Source organism: Nanorana parkeri, unplaced genomic scaffold, assembly GCF_000935625.1.
Source record: "Nanorana parkeri isolate BGI_ZX_2015 unplaced genomic scaffold, ASM93562v1 scaffold45, whole genome shotgun sequence".
NCBI classification, from domain to species: Eukaryota; Metazoa; Chordata; class Amphibia; order Anura; family Dicroglossidae; genus Nanorana; species Nanorana parkeri.
In genome coordinates, this window is record NW_017306313.1 from 2545397 (window position 1) to 2564087 (window position 18691).

The window sequence follows — 18691 nt, forward strand, 5'->3', positions numbered from 1 at the left end:
GTGTCCGGCGGGGGGGGGGCGGCCCCTTCTTCGGGACGCAGAAGCGATCTGGCGACAGGTAAGTCGCCAGGATCACTTCTGTTGTAAAGCCGACAGTCGGCTCTACAAGTTTAAACAGAATCCCGGCGGCAAAAGTCGCCGGGAGTCTGTTTAAACAGCCCCGATGCTGGCGACGTACACTGTACGTCGTCAGTCACGAAGGGGTTAAAGTGGACCTTTACCCCCTTTGACTAAAAATCACATCAGCATACAGCCCTGCATGCTGATATGAAATCATCTTATATTCATTAACTAAACAATCATATTTTTTTACTTACAATTTCTTTTTTTTGCACTTCCTGGTCCACTTTGACACAAATTATGTAATCATGCCAAAGCATCACATCCTGGGAAGGACTACATCAGCAGAACATTGCTGGGAAATCTCATCTGTAATCTCATGAGATCTCAGGGAAAGGCATTTTCCTCCACTGGGATAAGAAGCATGGTCACATGTCCTAGTCACATGTGCCAGAGATCCAGGAAGTAAAGGGAGATCTAGTACTCTGCCCTTTATTAAAATAGCCAATGTCAGAAGACTGGGGAAGAAAAGAAAAAAAAGGTATGCAAAAAATAAAAAGCCTGCAATTATCTAGAAGTATGTGTTTGTAGATTGTCATCACTAAACATTTCTAAAAGGTCCCTTTGTTGTTATTTTGAAGATATGGGTAAAGTTCCTCTTTAAAGATAAAAGCAAAATGGCTTTCAGGAATTAGTATTTTTATATTTTTATAGTGGACAAATTGGCAAGAATGATTTATTCTTGTTATTGTAATAGTTGTCTGCATTTCAGTGGTTTGTATTGTTAAGACGAAGGAGACTAAAAAATAAAAAGGGGGACTTTAAAAACCAGCAGTCTAGCTTTAAGGGCACTATGTTTTTCTATGGCTCTGTGTCCTGTGGAGATGTGTACTCTAATAGGTAAGAGTTATGGAGCAGAATTAAGCATTTGTGGGATGTTCCACTGTCTCATTGGTTTTTTATCCCAACATAGCCCAGGCCGTCTATAGCTAAAATAGACATTTATACCAGTTCATCATTGCTCCCACCTCCAACAAGCATGGTGATGTGGAAAAGCCTAGTATCCCTCAGTGCTGGCCTGATACTGTGTCTGGAGAATGCTGCCTTTTTTTGGGTTCCTTTACTGTTACAACCCAGTGCAGTGGATGTTGCCATGTGGACTGGCATAAAATCATTGGCCATCTAGCTATGGATAAGTCACCCCATATGGTTAGGGAGATGGGTTGGTAGTTTTTAGCAAAATAAATAAAAAAGGAGGAAAAGCAGGTTGGTGTATGCAAACCTGGGAAGTGGGCTTTTGATAAAAGAACAGGTGTATCACTGTGGAACAGATTATTCTTAGTCCATGCATCTCTACTGTCTATGTTACAATTCGTGTGTGCATATGTGTTAGCATGAACAAATGTACATTTAAAGGAAACCTTTTACAACGCTGGACAAGTAACACAGAGTCTATGGTAAAAAAATGTATAGGAAACATTGTTTTCAGTGGAACCTGTATATCAAATTGATAGTAGATTTAGAGATATAGGTATATACAGGTGAATTTATATGCAAATCCTGCAACCCTTAGTGCTCCCTAGTTTAAAAAAATAAAAATAAATTAAGTTTTAAAAAAATAAATACAATAGTATTTAAAAAAGTACAATTAATAGAAAAGTATAAGAAAATATAGTGCCAATGAGGCTAATAAAGATAGGAGACAAACATACCACATTCTAAAATTGTTCCAAACTAAAATTGTATTTTACTGTGCAATAACTCCCAAAATAAATTGAAATCCCAGACATGCGATATACCCTATAAATCAAGACAAATAAAGTAAATTACTATGAATTACTTTCTGTTAGCTACACTAATTATGTACACATTATTATTGACAAAACTGTAAAAAAAATTGTTTATTTGTAATTTTGTATTTTGTATTTAAAAAAAAAAGAAATTATATATGCATATGTCACATCAAATTATGAATTGCTTTGTTGCAGAAATACCTTTTTCTGGATTTTTTAATTTAGTGACAGAGTCACTTATCTACTGTATCTTTCAGTGTTGTTCTTTTTTTGGAAGCAAACTATTCAGTCTAATTTAACTTCAGTTCATCTCCTTTAAATAATGTAAATAATTAAATCTGATTACATTAAAGCATTTTTTCTTTTATTTATGATGATAAAAGCATTTCTCCCCATATACTTTAATGAGAAGCTGTGAATTGCTATCATACAGTATCAGAGACAACTGCAAGTGATAAAGAGGACTTAGGAATCAGTCTTGAAAATCACAGCAGTATGACAGCATATATTATGAGAGCCACTGGAAATTCAGTCTTAAAGCCCAATGAAGCCCAATAAAAACAAACAGCCCTGCTATTTCTAAAAAAAAGTTGAAGTTTTTAAGGCCAATATGAAAGAGAATGTTAAAAAAAGGCCATGGGCACTACTCTAGCGGACATGTACCAATGCAAAATGTGTTGTGTTTTTTTTAAAGTACCATACAGTGGGGAGAGGATCCTACTTTTTATGGGACTTTAAAGGTGGCATTTGAAATCAAACACCAACCCTTTCAATTACAGGCTTGGGAGATCAATTACAAGCCTGGGAGATTGTTTCAGCTGTATGTGGTGGTACAAAACAATGTAAATGACATGGTTTTACATAATTTGCAAATGTAATACATTTTGTTTTACTTTTATGCTATTGTTTTACTTTTATATAGCTGCAGTAGCACCCCTACCTAATTTATTTATATTACTAGGGAAAAAATAGCTTTTACACAACAGTGGTGTACTTCTTCACAACAGAGGTGTGCTCCAAACCACCCCCCTAGTTCATTGATCTTGCCATTGCTCCCGTTACATTTGTTTAATCTGGTAACTTTATTGCAGTGCCCTGGAGGCATAGCTGTGGGAAAAAGCAAAGGCCATAGGTTGGCAACCTTGACACAAATTGGCTTTGGTTGTGCCACTTATTCTTGAGACAGGAAAAACTGTCCTTTGCATGCTGCCCTTTTTTGATGTTCAAACTTTTTAAATGTTTCTTATTCAAGGAATGAGGTCCATGCTCTCTGAAACAAAGTTAGGGCAGAAACATAGACTTTTATAGTGCTGAGAGCCAAACACTGGTCCAGACCCACCCATTAGCCCCCTCACCCCTCTACCAACAGTTTTTTTAATGTTATGTTGTTTATTAGGAACATTATTTTAAAGATTAGTATTTGTTCTTCATTTTCAATTTTTAACATTCAAATATATTTTAACATTTGGGGGGAATTAGACAATTTCTTCCCTGGTGAAGCAAGGATGGTGGGCAGATATAGAAGGGCTACAAATAAAACACTTAAAAGTGATCACATTAATTAACTTTTGGGTGTTCAGGATGGACCACAGGTGAGAGGTGGCACCACCTACACTTGAGGTACTAGCCTACACAGTCATGTCAGAGAGGGCATTCACTGAAGCGAGGGTGTGGGGTGTTTCAGCTGCACAGTGATATAATAATTATACATAATAATACGTAGATAAAATAAAATGCATTACAAATATGGCAAGAAAGGAAAATGGCAAGAAATATTACACAGTCTGTAAGCACTTTTACAATGTAACAATTTCATGACGAGAAACCAGGAATGTTTATAATTAAGAAATGCTAACAGAAAAAATCCAGACATAGGGGGTGATTTACTAACCTAAACACACGCATGCACCAGGTGCGTGTGATTTTCACACAGCAAAACATATTTATCAACCAAAAAGTCTCTAAAAGCATATTTCCACTAATGCCATATATGGAGAAATCATGTACATGATGCATATATAATGCTGCTTCACAGTTTAGACAAAAAATGGTTAGCTCATGCATTTACATTCCTGCATTCATCAACGCAAGCAACACAACATAGAGCTAATTTACACAACATCACCTTGCAATTCATGCTTGGCTTTGCACAACACACCTGCTGGGTGTGTACACACTACAAAGGTGTTTAGATTCCACCCATAGATCATGCTGGGAGGGAACACACTACAGAGGTGTATACATGTTCGTGGTGTGTTTATAAGGTTAGTAAATCAACCCCATATTGTCAATGCAAGATGTAAGCAGCTTTAGTAGGCTGCAGTTTAAGAGGAAGACACCAAGCAGGTTTTAATTAAGATAATTAAACTAGAGGGTATTATTCAACTGAAAAAGAGATAGAATAATTGTTCGTTATATGCACAAAGGTAGGTTTATAATTAAGAAATCAAATTTTGAGTTTTATTTCAAAGAAAATCTGTACTGACCCTGTGTACAGTATGTAAGCACATTTACCAGGCTGCAATCTAGTGGGCATTAGCAGACAGGTTTTAATCAACAAATTCAGATAAGAGTACGTTATTTTAAAGAAAAAAACATTAAAAGAAAGCACAAAAAAAGGCATAAATATTGTACTTCATGCACATTATTTAATCACTTTTACTAGGCCACATTTCTTGCACCAGCCAGCTTTTACTCTTAAAATCAAATCAAATAGATTTTTATTTATTTTTATGTTAAATGTCACTAAAATATTGTTGTAACTCAGTGCAAAGTATTTAAGCACTTTCACTAGGCCACAATTTTAACAGCACACACACCAGCCATTTTAAAATAAAATAAATCAAGATTAACCACTTGCCGGCTGCCAACAATACATAAATAACCATACAAATGGTCTGGTAGCTGTAGAGCCACCCGATCACATGTACGTTCTGCCTTTGTTTGCCCCACCTCTGCCGCCACCACCGATCATGGGCTCCCTGTAATCCATGTGCGGGACTGGCACTGTGGCTCTGTGCAGGCAGATGAGAGAGAGAGAGATCAGTACACAGTGCATGATACTCACCAGCCATTTTAGACTCAACATTTGATTATTGTTTATTTGCAGAAAAAAAAGGCCATATAATGTTGTAGTACCTATTGAACGTACCTATTTAATCACTGGGTGAATTTCACCAGCAAATTATTAATAAATACAACCCTCTATTTCACAGTAATGGCAGTTTATGTTTCTCTAACCCATACTCTAACGTGCTTTCTCACTACATATCTGCTGTTTAAAGTTAAAAACCTTCTATTTATTTATTTTTATTATCATTTCCATTGTTATGACTTTATTTTAAAATAATTATCTGCTTTGTGTGATTTGTTCCCAAATATTATTAGGTGAGGACAGTTCAGGTAGTGACCAACCCTTGTCACCTGGAGAAAGACACCCAATGAGACGTTCTAGCACTAGAGATAAAAACCGAAGAGCAGGAACTTGTTTCCTTCTGACGGCAGGTGACTATGCGTGCAATACAGATGGAGGGATACGTAAAGGTATGAGATTTTTAAATTCTAAACTAATTATAATCTGAGTAATTTATGATGTAAGGAAAATGTAAGCAATTATTGACATTTCAGCTGAAACGGAGCTATACATTCTGTAGCAATTGTTCCAGAAAAATATATATTTAGCAAAAATATAAAATAATACCATAAACCACTGGAAATGCAGCTGGGATACCAAGAAGGCTTGTCTTAACATAATGCGCTGTTTATCAAGTTGGTGGATATGTGCATCAAAGAATTGCTTGTTGTAAACAGGTACAGCTAGTTTACTTCAAATATCAAACAAAAGCATTCAAAAAAAAACATATGTAAACATTTTTCTATACAATAATTGTACACAAATAGAATTGCTAAAAATAATGCATGCATGCATGCACACTTCCAAAACTGTGTCTTGTGACTTATCCAAATTATTAACCAGCTGCTGTGTAGTTAAACCTTAAAAAATGCATTCAAGTATGTTATTGAGAAACAAAAATGTAACTTATTTGTATATCACTCAGCTGCAGATCCTCAAATTATCTCTGAATTGGTGCTGACACTGTCCTTCCTTCTGAAGGGTGACTACTTTTGTTCTCCATGGTCCCTATGTGTGTTGTGAAGAGGCCACCGCTCGAAGCTCTCACCCATGCAGCTGAGTGATACACAAATAAGTAAAATTTTTGTTAATATTTAACATACTTGAATGCTTTTTTAAGGTTTAACTCCAGAGTTTAGTGTCAATTTAAATCTCTATGGGCTGCTCAGCCCTAAGGTCAAAGGCTTTCCACAACTCCCTCTATGTATGTCATTATGCTTCCATACTTGCATAGGGAACAGAGAACACCTCTGCATAGAACAGTGGCTTTTCCCAGTTCTACTGTGTGTTCTGCCTTCTCATTTGATTGACAGCAGCATTTTATTAATGAAGCAACAAATGGCTGATAAAAGAGCAGAAAAGAGGGGGGATTAGAGTGGAGATAGCACTGTCCTTTTACACACCTGATTCCTGGCAAAGAATAAAGATAATTTCTGCAGAGAACTTCCTGTGACAGAATGATTACATCACTTACCTCATGCAGTAGTAACTCCTTTATCACCTCCCTTTAATGCAAAGGAACAGACTATACAAGATGCCATATGCATAATATGAAAAATATGGATAAATCAAAGGGTAACACAGATTTGCAAGTATGTACATGTCATTTTTACCTTGCAATTTCAGTGTTTGGAAAAAAAAATGTTTTAATTCTGCTTGAACAGATACTCAGATACAAATGTCTATCATAAGAAAGGTATAACTCATCTATTTTTTATACTAATTTTAGCAAAGTGCTATTTACAGATGTGCAGAACTTTAAACCTTTTATGATATGAAGGATTTTCAAGCACAAAACCAATTCTCTTTTGACCTTTAAATTACTAAGTGCTTTAATAACTAAAATGACTATGAACAACACACAATATTATAAACTTGTTTTGTTCCAAATAATGCTTTCCCAGAACATTCACAACAGAAATATTTCTGTTTTGATTTATATAAAGGTTTGCTAAAATATGCTATATGTAGTATAATATAGCCATACATTTTTGCACAAAATATTATATCATAAAGAGTTTAGTAATGTATTGATTGTTAAATGTAAACTTGCTAAACAGTCCTCGGCTTGATAAACTTGCTCATGGGATAATCACACACAATTGAATGACTGTATGGTGTTCAATGTACTGCTTACCTCCTCTTTTTTATTTCTTCCATCTCTGTAGTGTGTTTGCTGAAAAGTTGCTTAGCAATGTGTGTGGCTCAGTCTAACCATTTAGTCATTTATGTCTCATGTTTTCATTTTTATTTTGTCTATCTGTCTTACAAGCACATTGTATAATACTTTTATGACTGCTCCTGCAATTCCAATAAGGCCACAGGTTTATAGGCTAAAGCACATCATTATTTTTTTTAATGTTATAGTACTGAATTTCCAGATCTTTATAAGAATGCAAGGTTATTAAAGAATACAAATTTTAGTTTAATATTTCTCACTTAAAAAATAAATATGTACACCAATTAAGGAAAAAAAAAACGCTAATTGAACATACATTTTATGCTCTTGATTACTATGTGGCATCATTTTTATTTTAGCAACCTTAGCTATTCAGTGCTGTGTTTTTAGATTTGAAATTCATGTTAAAAAGTATCACTTTGTAGATTTAGTATAGATTCTGTATTTGGGAATTTTGTGAAACAACATAGATACATTTCTTCACATAATAAAAAGGAAGCATGTTTTGATTTGTCAAATTCACTCTGAAATTTCTAAACTTCCATATTAGTTTTTTCATTTGCTTACTACAGAGGCTAGGTAAAAGCTAATTAGTGTGATATCACATTTTTTCTAGATCTATATATTTTCTTACAGTTTAACTTTACATTCCCTTTTGTCTGAGCTAATAACCCACATGAGGAGCCTTGAATACAATTGCCTTATCAGCTACTGAATACGTTTTTAAAACATTTCCTGAAAAGAAGAAATGCAGAACAAAATAGTTGTGAATACATATTTGTAATATAAGATTTTTGATGTATAGATGTTTCAAAAAAGGTAGTACTTATATGTGACCTGTATATTACCCATCAAATTGTGGAGTCAACATAGCTAGATTTCTGTTTGAAATCGACATAATAAAAATATAAACAATTTCTTTAAGTTACAAATATTTTCTCTTGCTGTTTTGTGACATTATACACCCAGTTTCCTCATGAAACTGCAGCCAAAAGAAGGGAAGTAGAGATTTGTCCAGCAAGTAGCTCTGTAGTTTTAGTCATTGGTTGCAGTATTTATTCTCACAACATTAGACTTTCGCTGTGAAAAACATTGCAGTAATTTAATGTTCTGGTGAACTGCACATCCGAAACTGTTCATTCCCTGACTTCTTATCAACTTTAGAAGTCTGCCCTGATGGACATTATGACATCTCTCTCCAACCATACCTACAGTACCATCATAACTTGCTCTGTTTAAGAAAAACAGTGATGTTCTTCTGCCTTTTCCTGATTCTCCATTCCTAAGAGCTTTTCAAAGGGTGATGCAGTCACATTGTGTGGCAGGAAATGGCAAGATTTAGTTAGAATCTCTCATGGGAATATCTCAACGAAACCCCCTAGACGTTTGATACACAATTACATCCTTTCAAAACTGGGCTTTTAGGTCTGGGGGGACAGTGGATAATATGACAAATGTATAAGGCTAATGGTTGCCTTAAACAGATAAACTGAGATGTATTCAATGCTCTTTATTTACAGGGTAGCAATTCAGTCAAAACAAGAATATCAGCAGTACTTCTTCCACTGCCATTCACCAGATTTATAAATGATGTCTAAATAAAGTTAGTGCTGCAATGTTCCCATATTAGAATGAGATAACACTTAATGTAATATTTTAAACAAATTGTGTATTTTTAAACCCAGTTACTAAAATATCACATAATATTCAACATTATATGTAATGTAATCTCAAAAGTCATGTTATAACATTTATAAATCTACCGGGTAATCCTGCCATAAAACTACTTATACATTCCAGTCCTAGAGTGATAATGATCTGTCCCTGTTTTCCAATTATCTTCCCTCGTTGACACCTTGACACTTGCTTTCCCAGTGGATTGTACAGGTGATCATGCCGATGCACATTGTGCAAATGTGTTCCACCGTTGTCACCATAAGAAAACATGCCATAAGAAATGCTGAAGCAAGTATATGTAGACAGGAAGTAGCTATAAAGAGGCTAAAGAAGATACACAACACTAAGTTGCAAGAAAGAACAGAAAAATTGTGAAAAACATATTTTATTGAATATAAATGGCAATTGCTTGTGATACACAGTCCTTTAGTAAATTAAATGACATTTAGTTAGCCGTTAGTTTACATGTACTTTAGGCCTGCAGTTTGTGGCCCTTTGGCTGCACCAGGGCCTGCATTCTAAACCCCTATAAAAGCTATCATGGTTAATGTGTTGGATTATTATACCTTTAGAAAAATCAAGTCAGGTATCCAATGGCACCTTTTCCTGCTGGACCCTAACTTATCCATTTTGTTTATACCTAGTAGGCATGCTTGCTTATGCCATGTGATGAAACTACTTGTTACAAGCAGGCGCTTGTAACATTCTTTTGAATTCAATATTTCTACAGGTAGATTGGCACTTGAAACAGTGTATGGGCAAATGAAATGCAACTAGGTCAGTTCTGATTTCCATAGAGACTATTATTGTCAGCATTGAAATGCAATTGAACAATGAGCATATTAAGCATCACGCGACAGAGAGCAGACAATTTTTAGCACACATTCTTTACATTTAATTTAATTTATATATCACATACCTTTCTGCATATTTGTGCCTAGAAGGCTTTAAGAAAGAATACAACATCGCACACAATGATTTCAACAGCTTGCTCCTTTAAAAAGGAAACTAGTTTTTTTTTTTTAAGTTTCAGTCCACTCAAAATATACTTCATCCTTTTTTAAATACTGAAGTGTTAAATTACCAGACAGTTTTTAAGACTGTGTCTTTAAGTGGCCCTGGTGCTGGGATCTCTGTACTTAAATGTGGTTGTCTTGAAATTTACAGCAGCAATTGCAGTCCTACTCCACCTGTTCTACTTTTTTCATGGATAATGCAACAGGAGGAGTAAGAAAACTATTTTATGGCAGAAGTGAGACTCTAAAATTGACAGGAAAAAAGCCATAAACTATAGTGAGGTAAATCACCAATGAAGCCTGTGGTACTCTGTGCCCTGTAATAGGCCTGAAGAGATACCTTGTGGATTAGCAAATCTTTGTTCTAAAAGTATTTATGATCAGTTGAAATGCAACAAATCACCTCAGAGAACCAGTGAAACTTATGCATTGCAAACACAAATGTCCATGCCCTTTTATCCATCTCAGCTACTTTCCATATTTGTCCACTTAAACTCTAGAAATTCACAGTGTATATAAACGTATTGTTAATTGTGAAACATTGGACATACAATTATAATATAACAGTAATCTGAATTCAGTTTTGCCTTAAGAACAAAAGAAAAAGAGAGTACAATTATTTTGCTGTAACTTTAGAGTGGCTTTATATACACAACTGAAATTCAAAATTAAAATACACTACAACCTTAAAATAAATTCGCCCATTTTACAGAAAAGGTTGCTATTTATATCACTCACTAACAGATAAAAATGCAGTTTTACGTGATGTTTACAAATGTTTTAAAACACAGGGCATGAAATAACAGATATGTAATAAACATAATTACATTTAGCTGTATTGAATGCAAATTTAAAAGTAAAAATATTTCAAACATATAGTCAAACTCATAATTTATTCGTATATTGATTATATAATTATTTAAACTAGAAAATATTTTAAATCTGTGTACTAATGAATTTAGGAAGCATTGGCTCTTGGGAATAGTACATTTATTGTGATGTTTCAGCTATGACTAAGTCTACATTTTTCACATGAATCACCATCCTTGAGGTATATATCAAACCATCTTAAAGGGGAATTATCATTTCACATAATGCTTTGTGTTTTTAATTAAGCCTGTTTATCATGCAGTTTAACATGCCATATTTCTTCAGCTGACACAATTTTAGTATTTTTAATAAATCGTTGTATGAGGACCCTACAATTTTATCAATGCTGTTAATGTTTATCTTAATTATTATTCAGGTTCAATTGAACAACCTCAGTAAATTAAATAGTACATGTAGGGTCATAATAATCAATAAAATTGTCTCAGCTCTTCATTACTGTCTACATATAGCTTTTTGATGGACTCATAATTGATTGCATTTCATTTTACTGTTTGTCTCTGTCTCTTTCTGGCTGAATTCAACTGATGTCTGTGCAATTTTTCGTAAAAGGATATGAGAAATCCAGAAGTTTAAACAACATAGCTGGCTTGACTGGCAATGCCCTGAGACTGTCTCCAGTAACATCACCCTACAGTTCACCTTGTCCTCTAAGACGCTCTCGATCTCCCATTCCATCTATCCTGTAAAGCAGACTACATCAATCTGACAAGTAGAATTCTCTCAAGCACTATTTACCACATAATGGAAATAATTAAATGTAGCATTAAGTCTAGGATCTTCCTAGACAGCATTATGTCATCTGGAAATGCTAGGAAATACCATTTTGTCAGCAGATCATTTGCTATGATGCATTTAAAGTTATTTGTCCTATGGAGTTTGTGCATATCTACTGACCGACCTATTTCTCTCTGGCAATAAAAAGAATAGAGTTTGGATTGATCGGCCAGTATATTTATTAATTACATATATTTTCAGGGAAATACAGCTATACCAATGTGCTTCCAAATGATAGCCAACACTTCATTGAACGTTCATTTCTTGTGAGTTTCTGATCCATTCTGAAGATGTCTGGGATCCTGTCTATAGAGTTCGCAGTGTAACAGATCAGACCATTTGCATGGACCATTCCGTCTACACATCATATCAGCGCAATGTTGCAGATTACTGGAGCTACCAAATGGCTCTGAACATAAGCTTGGCATCGTATCATTTGCTAATTAGTTCTCCTGCCAGTAGGAATTTGCTTTTACTTTCTTACTTTAGTTGATATTTTTTAGATGACTTTGACTTGTTTTTTCTGTACTAAAATCTTGTAATAGAGTACCGAAATGTCTCTGGTTGTTTGCACACAGATAACTGCAAAGAGGTTGTCATTACTGGTTACACGCAAGCAGAGGCCAGATCTCTTTCTTAATGGCTTGGGAAGGCACAATACATGTGAAAAAGGTAAATGCCATCCAGGCTTGCAATTTTAAGCTAGCAGGTCTTCTTTTTACACCAGGGTTCTTCAACATTTTCACAGGCAAAATTCTAAAAATATAGAAACATAACATTTTGTACTAAATGTGTCAATTAACTGAAGAGGGATTTGAATATTTTGAGGTTTTTTTTGACCAGCCTTAAACATCTGGAATAAATTTTGCATATTTGCCAGTCAACTTTTACCTATTTTGTTCTTTTAGAGTTGTTTGTCATATATGTTCATGTTGGTTTGTCTAACCAAATGTTAATTTGTTTCATCCACCTCTATTCAAACACTCAAACTGTGCCTGTACACAACCGGTTCAAGGCTGCATTCTTTTGTTTTGCGTTTTGCTGTGTTTTATGTGCTTAAAGTATGGTTGATGTCTTTTAAAACTGAACTAATCAGAATAAAGCCATTATTTTAACCTGGGATTCACAAGAGTTATAGCAGTGGTCATGTACAGTAGTAGTTCTTTATAGATAATGTTTTGTTCAACTATACATAGAATATATGTATTCTATTGTAATAAATGCCAGCATCACCAGCCAGTTCATAGATGACCAAAATGTTTTAAAGCTTCAACAGTTTTCATTATTTTAACCAGTATCTTTGGTTTTAATGGATAGTAATCATAACCATATCATGATCTGTTGAACGTGCTAGACTATACTAATGGCCATTATACTGTGAGCATTTTTTTACTAGGTTTAATCCCCATCTTATTTATTATATATACATGGATTGTCCTGTAGTTATTCACACATAATAGTTAAATAGCACTTGAGCCAAACAAGAAATTCGGCTTGTTCAATAAATGTTCAGCTCATTTATTAAAGTAAATTTCCAACTTTCCATGAGGATATACAGTATGAAGAGGGAAGCTAACAAAATTGTTTTTCATATACATCATATCTGATATATGCACGGCGCCATCCGTGGACATCAGTACAAGCACCACCATTACTTCTGGTCTTTATTGCTGTATGCAAGGGACATCTTCGCATTCATATACATCATCTGCATATGCCTGCTTCATGTTCACTCGGTGTACATTGCTGGCATATGTTTTTTTAAAATACCTCTGCAAAGTTGGAAATAGGCTTTAAAAGGGTAATTGATTTAAGTAAATGCTGGCACTCAGAGTTACTTGCAAATACCTTGTGTTCCCTTCAGATCACCCCTAAAATCCTGTAATCTGGGGCACACTGTTATCACTATTATGTAGATAATTTCTTAATCTTCAGAAGCCATAACTTTGCTCTTCCTCTTATGACTTGCTGTTCACCAGATAGTCTGCCCATCACATTCAGTGGCACAAGGACTGGAAGGGCATGGAACTAAATGCCAGCTATTTTATTATTTGCATTACAGAGCACCTTGGATTATGAGGCTCCCCAGGGAACTATGAAGATAACTCAAGGTTTTTACTGACAACTCTGAATGCATACATAGCCAATGGCCAGTTTATTTAATTTTATTGTTTGGCCAGTTTATTTTTATTTTTTGTTGAGCGCAAATTTCTTTTAAGCATGAACAATAACCTTGCAGACTGTGCATACCTGGGAAACAAAGTCCTTCTATTGATGGGATTGTTTGGAAGCAAGTAATTATTCTTGGGTGTTTGGCCAGATTTATTCCTGTGAAGTTTAAAAGGCAGCAGGTTTGTTTACACCATCATGGGGTATTAGCAATGACTGTAACATATGAATCCTATGCATATGCAACCATAAAGCTCAGTTTTTAATAGGTTCCATTGCATACCATAAGGGTAAATTAAACTAATTTCGTGGGATGCAAATGAATAAAAAATGAACCAGTGGATAACTTTTGGACTGTTCATGTAAAATATATATATTTTTTAATATGATTTTAGAAGCATGGTTCCTTGCATTTGTTTTAATGATGCAAAGCAGGGTAATCCACAAGGGAACCATAATATCTTACCAGAAACCAGTGAAATAATTGCTCATGCTTTATGTTGCAGTTGTAACTCTGCATTGGCCTGGAGCTCTGATTTCATACTGACGAAGTATGTAACATTATAGGGAGAAGTTGTCATAAGTAGTCAAGATTGCCTTGAATAATATTTTATTGCCAAGCATTATCAGATTGCATTCTTTAACTTTTCTAGCCAGTCTTGTGAAACCCAATGTCAGTGTTTAGATAATTCTGTTCATTGCAACAAGAGATATGATGTTTTGGGCTGGTGATATGGAACAGAAAATAAGAAAGGTTTAAAAATGAATTAAGTGACCTTGAGACTGTTGAATTATCCCTGACTGTTATTCTATTATCAATTGACCAGTTATGATTTCTACTGATATAGAAAAGTATAACATACGTGAATATACCAAATCCCACAGCATGAGCTGCATGCCAGATTTGATATTAAAATAAATATTAAAATAATAATGGGATTAATATAATATTTGGTGCTGCTGTTATTGACTACAGTGTTGTACGGAATTTATCATGGATTTGTGACTGCTGAAAAGGGGACAGTGGAATTTAGCCATAACAAGGACTGTACTGGAAAGAAACTCCTGCTGATGAATGGGCCCTAGATGTATGCTTCAAGGTAGTGAATGAGATCTGATGTCCAGCCTAATCTGCAAAGTGCAACAATCACAGACTGAGTTGTTTCAGGTGCCAGAGACTGGAAAGGTCTCCATTGGCATATACATTGTAAATAAATGTGAGCATGGAGTATCAGCTATTTTCCTCAATCTAAGTACATGTTCGATTGTATGGTTCTCATCAATTGATGTGTGTATATAAACCCCATATATTTTGGGTTACCTCACAATCCCTGCAGTACTCTGGTCCGTGCTGTAGATTGTATAGAAATGCACATAAAACATGTGTGTTAATTTACCATGATCTGTAAAAGCAGATATAGCTTCATTTATTATTACTATGTGTATTCCAGAAGATGTATAGTAGGCTCACGTTTACTAAGTGGTGGTATTTCAGGATTATCTTGCAGGCCAGATAGATACAAAGCTGCCAGGTTATTTCTGTCTCTCCTGCTGTGCTCCTCTAGAACACCACTACTTAGTAATATTGGCCAGTAAATCATAAACCACCAGATATGTGTATTATAATCTCTACCTTTATCCTAGGATATCTCATGTTAAACATGGCAGATTTATTTTACCATTAAAATGTACCTGTCTGGATGCTGGCATTTCTGCCATTTTATAGGATAAAGTCTAAGTATTATTCTGACCAATAAAATCATGGTGGTAACAAAAAATTGATAGTGTGTAATTAAATCCATTGCTTTGACATCATTACAGATCCCAGCAGCATAAATACTTGTTGTAGAAGATATTGATTTTTATTTTTTGCCAAGGAGAGATATATCTTTTTATCTGTATTGTGCTATACGAATGTGAATTGTTACCTGTTACTCTGTCTATGATAATGTATATTTGAGTTGATACAATAAAATATTTTCCTTTATTTAATTAATAATTCTTGTTTTTTTCCAGAAATCTTGTGCACTGTTACTAGTAATAATCCCATTGTGTCCTTCACCCTTCTAATACACTCTTTCTGTGACTCAAAATGAGTTATACTTTAAGGGCGGCTGTACCTTTAATACAACTTATGCCAAATCCTTCCTCCACTCTGCTACCCCTTCCCCCAGCTCTTTATTTACCTTAGTTCCATGGCCACAGCCTCCTCTAAGTTTCCAGCCCATTGATCATAAATCTCTATATTACTGTCCCCATTGACTTGAGCGGGTCCATATTCAGACCGGAGATCCTTGGTTTACAACTTGATTCAAGACAATGGGATGTTCAGACAACAGGCTGGAAACTTTGGAGAGGGCCATGGCTCTGGAACTAAGGTATGTACATTTCTGAGGAAGGGGTTAGCACAGTTTAGGTTGTTGGTGGATATGGATTTAGAATGCAGTTGTCTTTTAACATAACTTAAAATTAAATACAATTTGCTAAGTAAATCATGCCTAAGTTGCACCTTGAAAATGTACTTTGAATTTCTCTTGAAACATGAAGGAACCTAGGCATTTCTGTGCCTACAGCCTCACAGCTGTACAGTATATCTGCAGAGTAAATCTAAGGCATTGTTGCCTCTGACTGCTAGGCTCAGGAGATGTGGAGTGAGATTTGGTGATGTCACTACTGTGCTGTTCAATGTTCTCCTTGTTGGAGGCTCTGACATGATGAAGAAAAATACTGCTTCTACCCAGATGACTGCTTCCACACAGAGACAGAGTGCAGGACAAAGCATAGTAAGTCAGTAATGGGGAAATATCAGCTGCAGAGAGACCACAGGAAATACTGGCTACCTTTTCCCTCTGTTTACTCTTTTGGGCACAGCTTTCACATTTCTGTTCATCTTTAAATGTTCTGCCATACACACGACTTGGAAAGCAGTGATCTCTGTTATGATTGTATTTAAAGCATCTTCCTAATAACAGTGTATTTACAGGAGTGGTTTGCTAAATGAATAGAGGGTGTCGGGATTGGATCATCCAAATGTGCAATCTTTTACACTTCTCTACACATAATTGGGTATTCAAAATGAACACAATTCTCCTTATTTATTCAACAAAATGCATTCAAGCACCATAACTACTTACAACATACACGGGGACCATGGAGAACAAAAGTAGCCACACTTCAGAAGGAAGGACATTGACATCATGAATTCAGAGATTATTTGAGGATCTACAACTGAGTGATACACAAATAGACATTTTTGTTAATAGATAAGATGCTTGAATGCATTTTTAAGATTGAACTCCTGAATTTAGTGTCACTTTAAGTCATAAAATATGCACAATTTATCTTTTGAGTTTTGTGTAAATTCTCTGTTGGGTGAGGGGCAATTTAACCCCCTCATGACAGTGATGTTCAAAGTATGTTGCTGTCACTAAGTGTGACACTTAGTGACAGTGACATTGTATGCCAGGTGACCACTTTTAGCTTTTAGAGAAAAAAGCTTGCAATGTTAGGTTTTAGTTTTAGGCTGAGAACTACAGAAACATCTCTAAAATCCTAGGAATGCGAGTTGAGTTTTTTTTCCAAATAAAGGACAAATAAATTAATGTATTTATTGCATTTTTTAGCTGTGCTATTTTTCAAAAAAATACTACAAATCAAAACTGGGGAAAAAGTGTTTTCTTAAGTTTTTTCCTCTTTTATTATATTTTATTTGTCCTAAGTGAGGCGTTAGGTACACATATGTGGTATAAATATATAGCCCTATCTGTCCTCTAAAATGCAATATGTGTGGGTGCACTTTGTAAGAAAGTATATTACTGACGTGGAAGAATCACAGAGCAAAAATTTCAAAAGTGTGTCAGTCATTTACGAACAGAAACTAAAAACAAGCTCAGTTTTAAAGGGGTTAAACTTTTGTTACAATCAGCCAGATAACACAGAACTTATCACATACAGGAGGGGTGGGTCCATTTCCTGCTTTCTATGTTGTACAACCTCCTTACCTCTGATTCATGAATCAGAAATCAGATTCAAACAGATTCAAACATACAGGGCAGGTTTGAATATGATACGATTTGTGGAACTTTGCACAGATGTTATGATGCACCAAGCTTTCTGCATGAGAGGAACAACAAAAGAACCTACAGGGGGAGATGTTAGGAATACCCATTTCTGCATTACAAAAAGGGGCTTCCAGACAACTAGTTTACCAACAAAAGGAAATTAAATGGATTAATGCCCTACAGTGATGTCTGGATGAAAATTGCAAGCCCTGAACAGGTTCTCCCTATATGCATTTCAAAGCTCAGTACACATTTTGGAATATTGCATACCTTTAATGAATCAAGTATTGTAAATTATTAATGCCTAAATCCACACCGCCTTTAAAAATGCCCTTTTGAAAGTTCCCCCACCCACTTTTATAACAAGGCATTCAAGTGAAGACAGATTCCAGGAGCACTCTCAGTATTTCATTCTCTTTATTTAGCAGTAAGCAAAGGCTAAAAACAATTAAAATACAGCCAGCAAATGACTGATTCCTGTGCAACAAAAATGCTTTCTCAGGGCTTTGGTTAAACCCCACAAGTGGAACACACCTATTTAACTTTATCGGAAGTGCCACTATTAGCATTAGTATGTCAAGGTGAAGTAATCATTAACCTCAAGCTATCTATACTATTGTTTGGGAAGCGGGGCAAAAGGAAATGTCAAGGAAATGTCAGGTTACAGGGAATTAAAGAAAAAAGAGGACAATGCAAATGTTAACATTTCAGGTGTTAACGGAGATATGTGTAAAAGTTTTGCCAAAAGGTCTGAATTTTGCTTTAACCTCTGATTTTGCTTTCACGGAATATGAAGTGGACCTAATGAAAGGGATTCGCAAGATTAATCTTTATGGGTAGTTCTCTACAAATGGCAATACGAGAGCATACAAATCTGTATGGCAAAATTATGCAAACATTGATTTATTGTGAATCAGATGTTTACTAAAGAAGAAATA

General features: G+C 35.1%; 1 protein-coding gene across 6 annotated transcripts in view; it reads left to right on the plus strand.

The window, feature by feature from the left end:
* The window catches only part of KCNC2 (potassium voltage-gated channel subfamily C member 2), a 191225-nt gene extending 175760 nt beyond the window's left edge, over positions 1-15465 (plus strand). The window contains exons 3-5 of one of the 6 annotated variants that reach the window (XM_018572879.1): positions 5241-5396; positions 12102-12195; positions 14669-14728. In XM_018572879.1, coding sequence (XP_018428381.1) covers positions 5241-5396; positions 12102-12163 — 218 coding nt within the window. In that variant the 3' untranslated portion in view covers positions 12164-12195; positions 14669-14728. The other 5 variants (XM_018572867.1, XM_018572885.1, XM_018572872.1 and 2 more) reach the window with 5 other exon arrangements.
* The last annotated feature ends 3226 nt before the right edge of the window (positions 15466-18691 follow it).